The sequence below is a fragment of the Hydractinia symbiolongicarpus genome, chromosome 11 (genome assembly GCF_029227915.1).
Source record: "Hydractinia symbiolongicarpus strain clone_291-10 chromosome 11, HSymV2.1, whole genome shotgun sequence".
Lineage (NCBI taxonomy): Eukaryota > Metazoa > Cnidaria > Hydrozoa > Anthoathecata > Hydractiniidae > Hydractinia > Hydractinia symbiolongicarpus.
This window is the reverse complement of record NC_079885.1, coordinates 20271990-20289513: the sequence shown is the minus strand read 5'-3', so window position 1 is coordinate 20289513 and position 17524 is coordinate 20271990. Positions and strand designations below refer to the sequence as shown.

The 17524-nt window shown below is 35.1% G+C and overlaps 2 protein-coding genes across 2 annotated transcripts; one reads left to right on the top strand and one right to left on the bottom strand.

Annotated features, from left to right (window-relative positions):
- Window positions 1-66: 66 nt before the first annotated feature.
- LOC130614777 (carbohydrate sulfotransferase 11-like) lies at window positions 67-2768 on the bottom strand. The gene is made up of 4 exons (XM_057436236.1): window positions 2559-2768; window positions 1849-2017; window positions 1333-1376; window positions 67-1090 (listed from the first exon to the last, which is right to left on the bottom strand). The coding sequence occupies exons 2-4, from the start codon at window positions 2009-2011 to the stop codon at window positions 155-157; spliced, it is 1143 nt and encodes a 380-aa protein (XP_057292219.1). The 5' UTR covers window positions 2012-2017; window positions 2559-2768; the 3' UTR covers window positions 67-154.
- Window positions 2769-4635: 1867 nt separating this feature from the next.
- LOC130614766 (cilia- and flagella-associated protein 90-like) lies at window positions 4636-14054 on the top strand. Its single transcript, XM_057436214.1, has 4 exons — window positions 4636-5889; window positions 12208-12321; window positions 12750-12860; window positions 13855-14054. The coding sequence occupies exons 1-4, from the start codon at window positions 5794-5796 to the stop codon at window positions 14005-14007; spliced, it is 474 nt and encodes a 157-aa protein (XP_057292197.1). The 5' UTR covers window positions 4636-5793; the 3' UTR covers window positions 14008-14054.
- Window positions 14055-17524: the final 3470 nt, after the last annotated feature.

Sequence of the window (17524 nt, the reverse complement as noted above, 5' to 3'; positions counted from 1 at the left end):
CCAAGGATTTTTAACCCTCGTCTGCACAGCGCTTATTGACAAATCTAATAAAAAGACCTATGAGGATGCTAGTCATAGATAATATGTTATGTTTCCTGTTACAATGATTTACAAATACGGAATATCGCCGTTGATTGGAAACCTATTTGTGAGCTTATACATAACTAGGCAAGTCATATCCAAACGAAACGAAATCATCTTCATATATTTCATACAGCTGCTTAATACTTTCAGCAGGGATAGATGAGTAATATTTCTTCATAAGTTCATTAACTCTGACTTGATATTTATCTGTAGCGTTTGAAGGAAATTGCACTTGTTTATCCGCACCAAGTTCTTTTAAAACCTGTTTTGCATCTTCCACTAACGTCTCCATTTTACCAATGAAGTTATATTTCATCGTGCAAGGGTTGCACAAGGAATGGATAATTCGCCAGTGTTCATCTAAGCCTTTAGCACCGTTATTATTAAATGTTTGTATGACATAATTTATAAATTCCTTAAAGGTTACATTCTTGCCTTCGTTGTATTGCTTTTTAGTCAACCCAACGCGGTAAAGTTTCAATATTTTCGAACCAACTGAGCGCTGAAAGACGGAGTTGTACGGATCTTGAAGCTTGTTACGGTATGCAGATAACAATCGTTCAAGAGGATGGCGAACAAATAAGAAAGAATAATATAAGTTTTTTCTCCACATGATTTCTGTGGCATTGATGGTGGCGAAAATTGAATATTTTAGTGTGTGGACAGCTTCTTTATTGTCGATTTCCATAGGATGTTCTATATTTTCTTCGAAAACCTGTAAAACTCTTTTCCAATTTGTACAAGCGACTTTTGGCACAGAGCAATATATCACATTTTTACGATCGCTGTAGAATATATTTTTTAAATTATTTTTGTTTTTAGCTTTTATTCGAGTTTGTTTGTGGTAACAAAACTCGCGCAAACGTAACTGTCGAGTTATTTGATCGTCGACTTGTTCAATTAAATCAATTTCATTATTTTGTGAGTTGGGAGAAATTGAAAATGAATCGATAGAAGACTTTGTATGAGCCATCATTTTCTCATTTCGCAGGTTGGATGAGGGTGCCTACAACAGTAATAAACAATGAATCGTGTCATACTGACATACACGCCGAAGAACTTCAAGACCAGTTTACACTTTAACTTCGATGCAAAACGTAAATAAAGTTAGACGCTACAATCTTTTGCAACTGAGCTAAAATTGAGAAAAAATTGGAGTAAATGAAATGATTGAATCTTGGGCGGAAAATGTTTTAAAAAATGTAATATCTAAGCACAAAATTTCAACAAATAAAAAAATAGTTGTACCTCATTGATTGGCTCGTCTTTTTTAACGATCATGTTATAGTAACCTGAAAGTAAACATGTTTTTTAATATATAAATTAGCAACTTAGCTTATATTAACAGATTTTTCCAAAATTTAAGAACATACCAAGAAAGTAGAAAGTACTCATTCTTTTAAAGATGGAGAACAAAGTGATTCGATTTTAAAGAAACATTTGTTCTGAACAGTTCCCCGTCTGTTTTTACTATGTAGCTATTGTTTTACAATGAGATAACTCATTAATTTATTTCTACCGATGTTATAGAATCGATGTCAGCTTTCTTTAATCTGTCCGTATTTTTAACTAATTTCGGTGTGTCCAGCCTAATTAAAACTATGATGTTCTTAAAGAAAAATATATATTTTAAAAATTTTAAAGAAACAAATTATCAACACATAAAATTGCCTCATTTAAAACTCCTGGTGATATCACATAAATAATATAAAAACGAATTTAATTGAATTTAAAGATTAATTTTTAGGTTAAAGACCCACTTACCTTGCTGTGAATAGCAAGATGATGACCTCAGCATGTGTGTGCATTCTAGTACAAAAATAATAAACACACCACATATGAGAACAATGAGAGTCTTATGTATACGATCAGTTAAATTCGTTCCATGTTGCATTCCATTGACACGTTTTTGGGATTGGTCATCCATCTTTTTCTAAAAAAGAAATTATGATTAATATTTCTCAACTGGTATGTTTTTCTCCCCTTCAAAATGTATTAATATTGTATTGAGCATAACAACAACAAAAATATCTCATTTCTGAAAAAGCAGATTCTATAAGTTTACGTCCGTTAAACAAAAATGTATTTTTTTTTTAATTTAAAATGGATTTTTTTTCTTGGAGAAAGTTTTTATGGAAATAAAACGGTGAAATTGCATAAAATTGATGATAATGAACGATCCCTGCAGCACGTCTTAAATACTAACATGCTAACGAGTATTTCTCGCAGAGTTTTTTTTGTTTGAGACATTGACTTTTGAAAAACAGTCTTGTTTTTTTTTAATAAAACTCTTTAAAGCAACTAAACGTTTACGGCTTAGAATTATCTTGGAACAAAATTAAAGATCATTAGCGTAATCCACAAAAACAAGTCTATGCGACAATATCATCTAATTAGAACTATTAATGATTTAATGAAGTGAAAAAAGGGAACGTACACAAAAGTCGCTTAAGTCTAAATAAAGTACTTTTTACCTTTAATATTCTCTGAAAAACTTCTATCAGACAGCTTCTGTAAATAAAAAATACATTTTATGACAACCAATTTTCGTTTCTATCTGATTTAATCTCCTCGTAACTGTGGACTTTCAATAAGAAATTAACTTTTTTCTATCCATTTTTTCTTTGATCCCCTTTAATGTCATGACACAGCAAACATGAGGAAAAAACATCATTGTTAGCAATAATAAAGAACGAACGAGTAAGTCAAACATAGTGAAACAAAACAAACATCACATTTCGAGAAGATAACATCATAAATCGATTACAGATGCAAACAATAATAAAAGTTTCCTCCGCAGATATTTTCTTATATCCGACGGTTCCGCTGTATTTAAACAAGCTAAACTGATTGAACTGAGAGAACTCGGTGACGCGCATTGGGTGCACCCCGGTACGGTTTAGAGCGAAAGGAACACTAGGCTAAAAAACTACAACTGTATAAGGAGGTAGTTTTAGAGTTCTGTTTTATTTGGACGGGGGTGTTTACTACAAATGAGTTTTGTTTTTTATAGGATTTTTGAATAACCAATTCACGATTTTACAATCACGTCGCGCCACACCTTAGATAAAGTTTTTACTCACAGACTCACTCACAACAGCATAAAAATAGTAAATACATATTGTAAGATTGCTTCGAACTTACGTTAAAGGTGTTAGTGGGAAGTGGAGAAGGTTAGTTTTAGGTGGAGGCGGTCTAACAGCTCATAGAGTAACCCCTTTTCCACCAACAATTCTCATACTTTTGATTTCTCTGTTTCTTCTTTCATATTATATTTATTACGAAGAGCATCGCTATGTTAATAATACCTGTTGTGTATCTGCGTGTGTGTGTGTGTGTGTGTGCGAGAAAAAACCTTGCCACGAATCCACTATATAACATATACGATACATTTGGTCAACATTTTTGCGACGGGTGTGTCCTCGTATTAGCTGATTTAAATACCGACAGAAACAACATTAAAATCGCAGTCTTCATGCTAATCAACCCCGTCCAACTTATTTTCAAGACTTTATGCTAAGAGGGGGAGAAGGCTGTACGAGATTGCGATACAATCAATTTGTACGATAGGTAAACTCCATGACATTTTCCACAGGCTAACGAAAAGTATTATTAATTCTAACAGTGCTTCTTCCTTGGTGATCCTACTTTGCATAAAAACAAAGCCCTTATGAACTTTTACATCATAGATATAAACTTGTATCTGTTGTGAATATATAGAACTTAGCTACATTAATAAAAACAACATGACCAAAATTGTTGAGTCTAACATTACATTTATTTCCAGCCCTTAAACTCTTTTCGACAAATGGTTGCTTGGTTCCCACATTAACTTAAGGGAGGAAGGACAGGGGAACGTGCTCTACTGACCTCTTGATACAGCTGTAGATATTAGTATTACAGTAGAGACGTTTCGCACAATATACTTTTTGGCATTGACAACTAAATATGCAGAGCTCTAAAAATTGTATTTTTCTTAGTTCAATTTATGCTGGGCGTTTTGGTACGAAATACCATGACAAATAACTATAACCCTTAAATAACTTAAACTATGTAGATACATTTTTATGGCCTTAACTGAACGATTTTAAACAAAATATTTCCTGGCATACCTTAAGTTACAAATACATGAGGATTTAACTAGATAGCAAGTCGAAAGTTACCTTCTTGAACCATTGGACTGTACCCTGGAAGGGTTTTTGTGGTAGATATGTAAAGTGATTTGTTAGGCGCAGCTAAATATTAGCCGGTTACGTTTTTTATATATCTCTGTTTCATAAACTGTACTTACCTTCTTTTAAAATCAACCAAACGCCATCCAACTGGCCAGTTTTATTCAAAACTCACGCCTAACCAAAATTCCTATATCATCTACCCAGACAAGCCACCAAGGTCAGAATAACATAGGCGTAGAAGAGCCTAGCTACTCAAAAGCATAATTGACAGGCAAAAAATTTTTTTGTGGCTCTCTTTACCACGACCAACGCCGAATAGGCCAAGCACACATCATATACGACAAAATAAACAATTTCGTACTTATTATACAGTGGAATCCCGTTAAAGCGGACACCCTCTAAAGCGGACAGCCCGTTAAAGCGGACACTAGCACTTGGAACGGACTGATTTTAAGTCAAACTCTTATAAAAAACTCTCTATAAAGCGGACAGTCATAAAGCGGACACTCGTTAAAGCGGACGATTTATTTTGAACCAAATTAATATTTTCCCTATGAAGACTCCCTGAAAAGCGGACAGTACAAAACAAAAAATGGAAACAAAGATTTTGTAACGAAATTTTTATTCTTATTTCAGACATTTTCTAACTTTTTTATCAACAGAGTTTAAAATCTTTTTAATACACCTTTCTGTAAAAGACACAGCTTTGTAAGGGCCAATGGACAAAATGCGCCGTTGTACCGTCTTCGATGAAGAAAGTCAAAAAATGCTGACGGCAGTTACAAAAAAGATTGAGGATCTACAAATTAAATGCAAGAAGCAAGTCTCTATCAAAGACTTTTTCTTGTAACGTTTGATTAATGTTTCTGAATATAGCTTATATACCCTCAAATCCTAGCCTCTTAACTTCTTACTTTAAGCCCAGTAAAGCATAAATAACCTTTTTCGGTCAAAATCCCATCTAAAATAAAATACGACACAAACTCTCTATAAAGCGGACATCCCGTTAAAGCGGACAGTTTTTTTGGTCCCAATGGTGTCCGCTTTAACGGGATTCCACTGTATTTTCTCATCTATATCTTTTCATCACAACCGTAACAAACACGCAAGCGATGGCGCAAAAGATCTTGAGGTATCCCAGTGCAAACAAAAATCAGCCGAGGCTAAATGCTGGTGGTTCAGCAGATAAAAGGAGGACAAAATAGGGCATAATGATTGTCAATGAAGTTTATAGACTTTTTATAAACACAAGATCACAAAGGCACTAAAGTTAATCTTTTTATTCTTGTCATTTGTTTCTTATATTTCTTACGTGCCAAAATGCGTGTGCATGTCCATTGCGAAAGAAAAACCCCAACCCTAAATGTGTATAAACTATTGTATTATTGAATGTTTACAATGCTTCCCTGGCAAAAATACATCCCCGAAAGACTGTTTGAACATTTCTTCGCAATATCGCGTCATAACTTGATTCGCTTTGCGTCATGACGTCAAATTAATTTGCGTCTTATGATTTACTGAGAACAGTTTAAAAATGCCGCACGAAGATAATGAACCGGTGCGTTCAAACTACGGTTTAAAAACATACACACCTGAAGAAACGAAAAACCAATGGAAAGAAACAGTTAATGTAAGTTTTTTGTGACTGGCTAATAATGTGAGTTTGTTGTTGTGATTGGCTAGTTAGTCGTTATGATTGGCTAATAGTCTGTTTTTGTTTGGTTAATGTATTTTTTTCGGTTGATAACTTATCGAGTTTAGTTCAAGTGAATCAACTGCGTAAACCGTGAAAGTGTTGACACGGCCAAAAGACTTTTGGTGCCAATTATTAGTCTTACCAGCTTGACACTTGCTGTAACTCTAGCATAGTAGAAAAGTGTTGCACAGATTTTCCTAGTGGTTGAATTTTGTGTAATTGGTTTTTACTCAAGATCTTATGTTATAATGGATGTGGATTTTACAAAGAAGAACATCAATCACAAACACTTATCTACTTGTAAAACTGGTATCCCAACATGATTATTGTTCATGATCAACTGGTTGGAAATCTTTCTGGTTCCAATGGTGTACTTATTAGTCATATAAATATAAATGGATTGATAGATGTGCATATTTTACATGGCTAGCCTCACAAATATCGAGGGATATACCATGTCTATTATTTCCAGGAAGGGCCATGGCGTAGATGGAGAGTCCTAGAGTATTTAATGCTCATTTTGAGCTACGCAGACCCAATTAGAGCCCGCGCTCTACTAGACAACTCCCGGCAACATCCAACGGCCCACACAGTGTGCCATCTTCCCAATTTCCCTCACATGGCTTGGGTTAACCTGGGGCTATGGTAACATTCACTCGCCTATGTTGAATCGCCGTCAAGAGGAATCGAACCCCGGTCTCCCGCACAGAGTACGAGAGCTATAACCACTAATCTACGGCGCCACAAATCTATCTATCTATTGATAGATAGATAGATTGCGACTGCGAAGAAAGCTTTATGAAGTTGCAATTGTATTAAATGAAGTTAACTTTGACATTCTTGCCATAACTGAGACACATTTATCAACGGAAATATGTGATTCGGAAATCTCAATAGAAGGATATAAAATATACCGCAAGGATCGGAACAACGGCAAAGACCACTGGAGAGGTTGTCTAATGTACATTTCCAATGCTTTAAATGTATGAGAATCAGACTGTGTTGATAAAATTGTAAATATTGAATCCATCTGGTTAAATGTTATTGTGAATTCTCAAAAGACATTAGCAGCTTGTAATTATCGACCTCCAAGGGAAAAAAAATTCTTAAATAAATGGGTGCCAATATTGGAATCAGTATGTTCAAAACGTAAAAACATGGTTATTTTAGGAGATTTCAACTATGACTTGTCTTACTCAAACAAACTGACAATGCGGTAACTAACAGTTTTGCAAAGTCCTTGTATAGGTTTAATTTGGTGAACTTGATTAAACAACCAACACGTATAACAGATAGATAGATCTCATTACAACAACGCAACTTTTCAGCAAATCTCATATTTGTCTGACTGGATGTTACGATCCATGTATCTCCGACCATCATTTGGTGTATACATCACTTAATTTTAAAAAGCCAAAAGGAACACCAAAATTCATCGAAGTGTCAAAGTGCCTTGATGAATCGAAATTAATAAAAGATTTTGAGAATGTTCCTTGGCAGATTTGATCTATTTTCGATGATGTTGAGGATTCACTTTGGTGCTGTATACATCACTTAATTTTAAGAAAGGAAAGTGAACATCAAAATTCATCGAAGTGTCAAAGTGCCTTGATGAATCGAAATTAATAAAAGATTTTGAGAATGTTCCTTGGCAGATTTGATCTATTTTCGATGATGTTGAGGATTCACTTTGGTGCTGTATACATCACTTAATTTTAAGAAAGCAAAGCGAACACCAAAATTCGTCGAAGTGTCAAAGTGCCTTGATGAATCGAAATTAATAAAAGATTTTGAGAATGTTCCTTGGCAGATTTTTTCTATTTTGATGATGTTGACGATTCACTTTGGTATTGGGAACACTTCTATAAATCGATTGTAACAAAACATGCAACTGTCAGAAAAAGTAACTTAACTAAATGGTGAAATACGAAAAGAACTAAACAACAGACACAAATTGCTCTTAAAAGCTCGTAAAACATCAAAAGGCTCAACAGAATGGAAGGCATATAAGAAATTGAAGAACAAATGTACAAACCGTTCGTCTTGCAGAAAAGGATTATTGGAAAGAAAAGTTTAATGGCGTATCAAGTAGTAAGTCATTCTGGAAAACTGTAAATGATTTTCAGGGTAAGAGATCAAATTGTGAAATTGCTACTCTAAACGATGAACAACAATTTCAGATGACCAAGCCAAGACAAATTTACTTAATCATCACTTTGCAACTGTTGGCAAGAGGTTAAATGGGAACGTTTCACCTGATCATAGCCATAGTATACAGCACATATATAGAGTAACTCCATGTATTAACACCATCGATTGTTCCTGTGAGTTGTATGAAAAATCATTTAAAAACAGAAGGTAAAGCGTTTGGTGCTGATCAGATATCTGCAAAACATTTAAAACTTATTGTACCTCTAAGCTGTGGCCTCTATGAAGTAATTAAAGGAATTATAAACTCAGTTAAATATCCATCTATTTGGAAAACAGGGAAAGTAAATATTTAAGAAAGGTTCGAAACAAGACTGTGATAATTATCGCCCTGTAACAGTGTTAAGTATTCCTAGTAAGATCTTTGAGAATATGCCTACAGCTCAAATAGACAATCATCTTAACCAATTCAACCTCATAAGTGAACACCAGTGGGGTTTTCGGCCAAATAGATCAACAGAATATGCCCTATTACACATGACTAAGATATCGCCTCAAGCCATTGATCAAGGAAAGATTGTTGCTGCTCTGTTCATCAATTATAGGAAAGCTTTTGACTGTGTTTCACATGATATCTTGGAAAAGAAATTGATAGCTTCTAGAATTTCAGGAAATATGTATTCCTTGCTTAGTGACTACCTTAGTGAACGGAATCAGTTTACTGTTGTGAACGGACAGAAATCAGTTTCAGAGGAAGTGGAGTTTGGAGTACCTCAAGGCTCACTACTTGGTCCTCGTTTTTTCTCCATTGATTCCAATGATCTACCTGATAGCGTTGATGATGGTGAGACTGATATGTTTGCTGATGATTCAACATTGTTTTGTATCACAGATTCGTTTGAACAAGCTTTCCTTGAAATCCAAAGAGTATTAAATCAAGTTAGCAAGTGGGCTTCTCTGAACGGCTTCAATATTCATGCAGGTGAAACAGAAATTATGTTTATGTCTCGTCAACAGTTCATCGGTCCATATTTACATTTTAAATTGAATGAAAATATAATTAGTGTTACCAGCTCCACAAAATGTCTTGGTCTTATCATTGAAAATAAACTGTCTTGGAATGACCAGGTACATAAAATATGTAAAGATTTTCCATCAAGGGAAAGAAGCTATACTCAATAAGGTTTATGGAACCAGGTGATTTGAAATCGATTTATTTTGTTGGAATACGGAAAAACGATCGACCACTCGCTGCACTCGAAAAAATATGCTCATCAAACAGCCACAATTTAAAAAACATCATTTCTTTATAGAGCCTCGGTATTATTAAACTACAGAATTTTATGTAAAGTTCATTTAATTTCATATATTTGTATATATAATGTATTGTTTTTAATTTTATATTTTCAGGAGGTCCACATCAGTTTTTAAGCTGCCATTGTAACTAGCCTTCTTTAACAAATGTCTGTCTGTCTGTCTGTCTGTCTGTCTGTCTGTCTGTCTGTCTGTCTGTCTGTCTGTCTGTCTGTCTGTCTGTCTGTCTGTCTGTCTGTCTGTCTGTCTGTCTGTCTGTCTGTCTGTCTGTCTGTCTGTCTGTCTGTCTGTCTGTCTGTCTGTCTGTCTGTCTGTCTGTCTGTCTGTCTGTCTGTCTGTCTGTCTGTCTGTCTGTCTGTCTGTCTGTCTGTCTGTCTGTCTGTCTGTCTGTCTGTCTGTCTGTCTGTCTGTCTGTCTGTGGTAGAATGGTGAGGAATTGGATTGGACTTATTCATATCTGTAAAAACGCAACTGAAAAAGGTGAAACTTCGTGGCAGTGGGTTGGGTCAATTTCTTGAAATAAGGCAAGATCTTCAATGAATCGAATATTTTTCTATATGCAGTGTATGAAGTTCAGCTTTTTTTCGGTCTTATTTTATATGTACGGGCAAAAATCAGGTAAATCCTTTCCCCAGCTGGACCGCCATCCTGAGTGTTGTCATGAAAGGTGCTCCCAATATTTTAGGAAAAGGATGATTGGGGTTTTCAAATGGTCTCAACAAGAATCAACTAGATTGCGACTCGTTTTTCAAAAAGTTACTTATTTTTGATAAAAAAAAAACGTTTTAAAAAACGGGTGAGCACTATAAGGCTTAAAGTTTGAATTATCTTCAAAAGTCAATATGATTATTGTTTCAATAAAGTTGCGGAGAAATATAAAAATAATGAAAATTTTATAGTTTTGTGAGTGTTTTCTGATGAATCTGACATTTTTAACAATTTGCTTTGAAGTCAGAAATACTTTCTGGCTTTAAAAAATCTAAAAATAAGTAGGTAAGTAAGTAACGGGAAGTTTTAACGTCCTTGGGGATTCCATCCTAACGGTTGGCTCTTCTTCCCTTTCGACTGTAACTACGCTGCATTACCGTCAGAGATACGTATAGCATTGTTATAACTTGCTTGCCTGCCACACAAGCCGGTTAGCAATCAGTGAATGGCACCAAATGGGCTGACAACACTGCATTTAAAGTGCGCCGAAAATTACAAGTCCACTACCACTACACCATCTCCGCTACAATTCATAACACATATGCTTCACAGTAAACTGCTCATGTTTTTTTTTCTTTACAACCTTCTTGCAGCTCTGTAATAGTGATATGCAGTTATTAACAATCTGTAGTGTCAAGCTGACTCTAGAACGTCTAGCTATACGAAGGCGGTAGAAAAAACATAAAGAAGACTATATTATTTTCTCGCTTCTTAAAAACAGTTTCTTGCACTTATTTTATTGATAAGAATTGTGTTTTTCGGCTATCCAAAAGGCTCTTTCGAGCATACACAGCAAACACAAAATAATAATAAAAACGTCTATAGGAATCCAACCGTCGCAATATTATTGTCTCGATTGGCTTTATGTGCAACGATCTTGCACGGTTATATGCAAAAGTTAGAAGAATATAGCAAGCCAGCAATAATATCCAAGAATGTTTGAAGTTTATTTCATTGGAAAACTTGATTTAATAGCAAAGTGAGTACTTATATCAAATGTATTTGGCATATCAACTTTAGTTATATTTGTGTATCAAATGTGATATTTGAATAACTTTAGATGTTGTTTTTGTACACAGCGTTCTTAATTTTCTTTTATCTCCATTACCTTGACTTTCATGTACGTCACCACAGTAGCTTCTTTAACCCTTACATGACGGATCACGTTCCAACTCAATTTTAACGGAAGCGGATGCATAATCCATACCCTTACAGTTTGGGTACAAAAATAAATTAAGGGGCTGATCACATAGAGAATTTTAGCCTGGGTTAAACTTCAACTCAGGGCTGGGTTGAAAATGTATTGCTATTACAAGATTGGAAATTATCTCAGCCCAGGCTAAACATTTGTCAAGACGGCCTAGTCGTAGCCGAAGTCAAGTTATAAAAAATCAGAATCTAATTTATAAAGATGGTAGCGCAGTACAATGCGTAGGATTATGCATTTTATTCACCTGTTCCGACTTAAAATTTCAACACGGGCTAAAATTATCCGTGCAACCACCTCCTAGTTATAAATTATTCTTAAATAAATAAATAAAATCAAAATATAAAAAATACCAGATTGAGGCCACATATTCTGCAGCAAATATAATTTACAATCTGATTAATGCATATGTTGTCAAAGGGTCACAGTTCCATTACCTGAAAATGACAACAAAAGAATCATCGAGAAACTGTCTCCAGATTTGGACAGCACAAACAGTTGCCATATGGTGTTCACTACAACTGCACTTAAAATGTGATCTTAGGATTGTCAATGTTTTTTCGCATCCTATATTTTATCTTTTCGTTGTAATCGACTGGTGTCCTTGTGGTAGAGCGTTCTCTCTCTGTCCAAAAGCTCGTGATTTCAAACCTCATCGACTCACGCTATTAGACTATGAAGGTGCAAATCGATTGCTTATGGTTATGGCGCAACATGAGACAGTTGAGCGGTGTATCACAAATGGTAACTTTAAACGTACCAGAACATGTTTTGAAAATCCTTTTTCACACTAACGTTCGTACGCATTTTTCCCCACTTTGTCCAGGTTTACCTTTATTTGAAAGTTTCACTTTGCTGTTGATTGTTCATTTTAGAGGCAACGTTTAATTCATATGAATCATAAATGTGCAGAAAAGGAGAGGAAGGAAATTAAAGAATTCAAACTGGGCAACGTCAAGAATTTATCGTACTTTAATAACAACAAAGAGGTAATAACTTGCAACAATGAAAAGTAGGTAAACAAGTAGATTTTACCAGTGGCGGTTGAAAAATGTATTCCCTTATAAAGGTTACAGTTTCTATTTAAGCATGCAATGGTTTCTTGATTCAGTGTTTTCTTGGGCGACGAATGCAAAGGAGGAATACCCAGCTAGCTTCAAATATACTAAATTCTATTCCTTCTAAACCAGTAGAATTTTAAAATTTTCATAATTTCTTACAATCCAGAGCAACCTCTGGCATATGTTGGATCCTCCATAATTATTATATTGTCCCTTCCATTTTTAAAAAGCGATTTGTCGACCATGGAATTCAAAATAATGTCCCTAAGTTGACGTGGAATAGAGGGATTTGACTGAGAAATATTATAGCTAACTTTTGTGGAATTTTCCAAGCTATTAATTAAAACTTATTTTAGCATTGTTTGGTGTCTGCATACGATCGTCAATTTCATGCAGAGGAGGGTTACCATAGCAAACTAACACGCGACGATCGGAAACATATGCTTGGATTGAATGTCAACTTTGAGGTATGATCCAACAAATTAACATGCTTTGACAAGCATTATAGTCCACCTTCTTTCCGCAGCTTACTTATCGAATCAAACTTTGTCAGACTAAGTGATGAAATTAGGAGGAGGAGACAAGATTAAGGGTTGATGGAAATCGGGGTCGGTAAAAGACTTTTTAACAAGGTCATTTTGAAAAGTGTGGCGTTGACTTTGATATGTCTTTTTGTTGAATTTTTTGTCTTCTGAGAGATTTTTATTTTTGTAACATTTGTTTTTTATATGTTCTTCCATGTCAGTTAAATATATTATCACATGTTCTAGCCATATATAAATCATAATCAAACCAATTTTAAGATTTGGCTAGAAACGTAGATTTTGAGGAGAGAGTGTCCTAAAGCCAGCTAAGTAGCTAGTCTTGTCATTGTTATTGTGTTTTTTTGTGTTCTTCACCAATCTCATTTACAATAAGCTGCTACGTGGAATTCGGCAACTTGGCTGTTAGCTAAATTCCTGTAGCTAGAAAATAGAAGTAGCAAGTACGAGTTGGCTGCTACAGATTTCAAATAATCTTCCTTGTGCTAAATGCAGTTAGGTAGCTTGTAATTTAAACTTGGCGGGGAGTCTTATTGAGTCACGCAAACAACAGCGTAAATTAACATGTGATACTTAGCTAGGGTTTTTTAGACTCACGGTTAGTTTTGTAACAATAGACTTTTTTTTATTTAAAATGACTAATTTTTAAATTTTTACGGGAGCCGACAGTTTTTTTTTATGGCGGAGTAACAACAAGTGTTTTTACTTCAGTCAAACTTGCGAAAAAGCGATTTGTAGAAAATAATTACAGCTAGAACACTATAGTAATTTAGGGGGTAAATCCGATTTATGACATACTGTATACCTATATCAAAGCGCTCCAATTAGATGTGTGGCACAGTTTACGGCTCTTAATTAGCACTCATTCTAGCGTTTAACGAAGGGCATTACAGTTACTTGTGAATTTTTCTAACTTCAGGAAAGACCAAAGAAAGTTCCAATTTTATCATCTTCGGCTTATGGCCATCGCAAACCATTGGAACACGCTCAACGCAAATTTTGCAGAGTTGCTCTGGTGAGAAGAGATTTCTATCGAGATTGCGGAACGAATATTCCATCAAGACAAGAATAAATTATTTTCAGACTTCTTGTTCTTTTAATAGACCTTTGATGGTATTTTATTTAGTATACTTTCTAAACACCCTTTTTAATTTCAATGAGATGATCCCGAAGAAAATACCTGCAGATAATGATGCCCTATACCCTATACGACATATCACGAAATACGATACATAACGGGCGGGTTACACGGGTTAACGACTAGTCTATTTAATAGTAGCCGTCGTCTGTCTGTGTGTCCGCGAAAGCGGCGTCCCGTAACGGAAACACGAACTTTTTAAAATGCGCACGAATATCAAATGCGATATATTTTATCCACTTTGTTGCGACGGGTAAATTTAAAGGACAAGCGAACGCGACGGGCGACCCCGTGGATTTTTCCACGGGTTAACGAGTAGTCTTTATTATAATACCCGTATGCATTTTTCTGTCACGAAAAATGGTAGCTTAGCTGCGCAAGTAATGCGGTATAAAAAGGACGGGCAAACCCGTGGATCCACTGCCCACCGAATCCAATCCCTTACATGTTAGAGTAGAGACTTTTACTTAAGCTTTAGAAAGAAGTACTCAGGTACTCAGTACATAGATATTATCTAACTTCGTTATTTTTGACATGGATTCGGCAAACGGTAACATTAACCACGAAACGTCCCTTTCCTTGTTACCAAGAAGCAAATTCCACAGGAGAGAAACAAACGATTAAAATGCATCTTGACGATACGGTCAATGAATTGTCCTTTAACATTATTTCGGTCCGGGGTATTTCGAGCATGTTACGTACGTTTCAGAGCAAATTTTAACATCTTGTTTAAAGATTCTAACAGCCAAATAAAAGTTATTAACATATTTACTGTTTCTAGGTAGTTCGTATCAATAAAAGCTAACCATTGCTTAAAAATCCGTTTTTTCCCATTTTGGGTAAAAACTGAAAAAATCAGGTTATCCGATTAATCACGTGATCAAAATTCTCAGAAAGATTCCCCGGGGTAAAAAAAGTTGTCTTGTGTGTTTCAAGAAAGTTATTTATTATATTTTTCTGACTAAAAGAATTTCACAGAGATTTTTAGGGGTAGTTCCGAGTAATAACCAATATCTAACTTTTGGATATAATTGTGTAACTAACCTACCTTATCGCGAATAACTTGAAGTTTAAAGATGCATTAGCAAAGGGTAAGATTTCTTGTTATTACATATTTTTACGTTTTTTCGGTAAGCCTAAAGAAGAGTATTTTTGTATTCAATTGTAACCATGTTTCGCTAACTTTGCATTTAGCTTGATGATCCTTTATATTATATCATCAAAAAGTACTCACCGCATCAAAACATAGACATTTAAAGATATTTTCATTATCTCATACTGCGTTACTGCGAAGGTACGCCATTTTAGCATTATTCTGTCAGGCTGCTACAGAATTGTTTCAGAATTTAAAAGCTTAACAAATACGTTACATTTTGTGTTCATGTATTTCTTCTAAAGTCTCCTCACTTTCATTTCCGTAAATTTCAAGGAATACGAAAAGGTTCTCTTATAAAAATACCAAATTACACCTCTCTCTTTCCCTGGGCTAGGTGCATCATTCTGTATGTATTCGCCGTTTAAATTGGAATGATACCACCACGCCCCTCGATAAGTTTGGGCACAATTTCTACTATCAGCGTTGTTGTCCTTGTCATGCGTTGAAAATTTCTGTCCATTGTGATATGTCAGACTGTCGCCAGCGTTTCCTGAGTATCCAACAAGATGAATTGTGTGTTTGGTATTTTCGTTACCAACTTGAAAAGAGCTGTACTTTGAAGATCTTTTTCTGGTCCCAGTCTACTATATCTATCCGCAGTTGACTTCCTTTAGGATACAAAGCTTAAAGGGTTAAATAGTAAAGATTTTCATTACCAAGATAAAATTCATGTTGAAGCTTTCCAAAACCGGTCTTGTATTCACGCCAGTTTCGATAAAAGTTGACTGTGCCGTCCATTCTCCGTTGAACGTCCAGCCACCTCCGTCTGTTGTTTGATTGCAGTAAACTTGCACCAACCTTAAATGATTCATATTTACCAAATACAAACCATCCACAATTCCTCCTGTTCGGTAATGTTGTAAGCAGTCTTTTTGCGACTATAGATTTTGACAGTCACAGTAATATTTTTGTGGTAGAGTGTAGTCATCCAAGCACGTGCACGGTCCGCAAATCTCTTTTTGTGACAAGCGGCAGTAACTGGAAAAGGTATCCACTTTCGTTTGTAGAGCTTTTACTTCGTATATAAGCTGTTGTTGGTTGGTTTTTAACGCATTTACTTCAGAGGGAAGACTTTTAATGTTTCCTTTAAGATCAGTTTGTGCCAAGGTAGCGATGATGTTAAATTTTACAATCACGGCCATCAATAGAAAAACAACCGCCATTATCTTCAATTTTTTCCAAATGCCACTTGCTTCGCTTATTGTGCTGAAAGTTGAAGAAATTATTACAAAATACTATATTATCAGCCATCAGCTTTTTACAATTTTTACGCAGGTGCGCTTTTGTATGATTTTCTTGCTCGCATCCGAAATAGTCTATGAATTAAAATCAAAATGGCGAGCACAAAGTTAGTGAAGAAAACATTCTTCACCATCATTCGAGCAAATGTTTTACATTCAGATTTGCACGACATGCATCCTCTGATAAATAAATTAATCGCAAGAAAAAAAGACCTCCCATTATAATAAAAGATAAATTGTACTGTTGGGTAAGTTGAAGGGAGAATGACGGTTAAAGGTTTTTTTGTTTTTTTTTCGTTTACATTAGAAATAATCGCAGAAACTAAATTTAACTAATTTGATTTTTTAGTGTTGCCGCCAAAAGAAAATTTGTTTGGAAAACGTTTTGGAAAGACATTTCTGACACATATATACAAAATGTCACTAATCGTCAACACTAAATCGTAACAACTTATCAAAACAACCCTTGATATACGATGTTGTTGTAACGCTAGAACGCGGCTTTGAGTTTGCGAACTTTAAGCTATTGCATGGCAAGCTGGCCTCCACGGAAAAATGTTAAAATAATGCAGCATGATGTGTCAGGCTATCCGCAGTTTACTGATGAGAAGCCTTAGGGGCCTGTTCAGCAAGTCTATATGCAGTGAATATAGACAAAAGCCATCGATGGCCATAAAATTGATGACATAAAAAATCAGGATCAAATCTTAATAATAACTCTGATTTTTTAGTTTTATGCTCACACAGTAGTGCAACCACCTATAAGGCTATCAAGTAGTTAACAAATGTACACTGAATGCAAAACACAGTGGTAACTTCGTACACAGACAGAAAGTAACCCCCTGAGACCCATACCCAGTATATTTGAAATTTATCGTTTCCTTATTAAGGATAATATATTCCCATGAAAGAGATCCGTAAAGGAGAAAAACATGATATACATAAATTCACGTTCAGCAAGTTAAATAAGTTGAGAAAATTACCAGCGGTAAAAAAATACTGCATGCTTAAATTAAACAATATTTTTGTACATCTGTGTCCACATTGTATAAGC

What these genes read in the sequence shown, in the direction of transcription:
- LOC130614777 (XM_057436236.1), bottom strand. Translation starts at nt 2,011, where the DNA reads ATGGATGACCAATCCCAAAAACGTGTCAATGGAATGCAACATGGAACG. An exon ending in ATCTTGCTATTCACAGCAAG is followed by an intron (nt 1,377 to 1,848) that starts GTAAGTGGGTCT and finishes GTTTACTTTCAG; the next exon opens with GTTACTATAACATGATCGTT. An exon ending in AAGACGAGCCAATCAATGAG is followed by an intron (nt 1,091 to 1,332) that starts GTACAACTATTT and finishes TTACTGTTGTAG; the next exon opens with GCACCCTCATCCAACCTGCG.
- LOC130614766 (XM_057436214.1), top strand. Translation starts at nt 5,794, where the DNA reads ATGCCGCACGAAGATAATGAACCGGTGCGTTCAAACTACGGTTTAAAA. An exon ending in AATGGAAAGAAACAGTTAAT is followed by an intron (nt 5,890 to 12,207) that starts GTAAGTTTTTTG and finishes TGTTCATTTTAG; the next exon opens with AGGCAACGTTTAATTCATAT. An exon ending in GATTGAATGTCAACTTTGAG is followed by an intron (nt 12,861 to 13,854) that starts GTATGATCCAAC and finishes TTCTAACTTCAG; the next exon opens with GAAAGACCAAAGAAAGTTCC.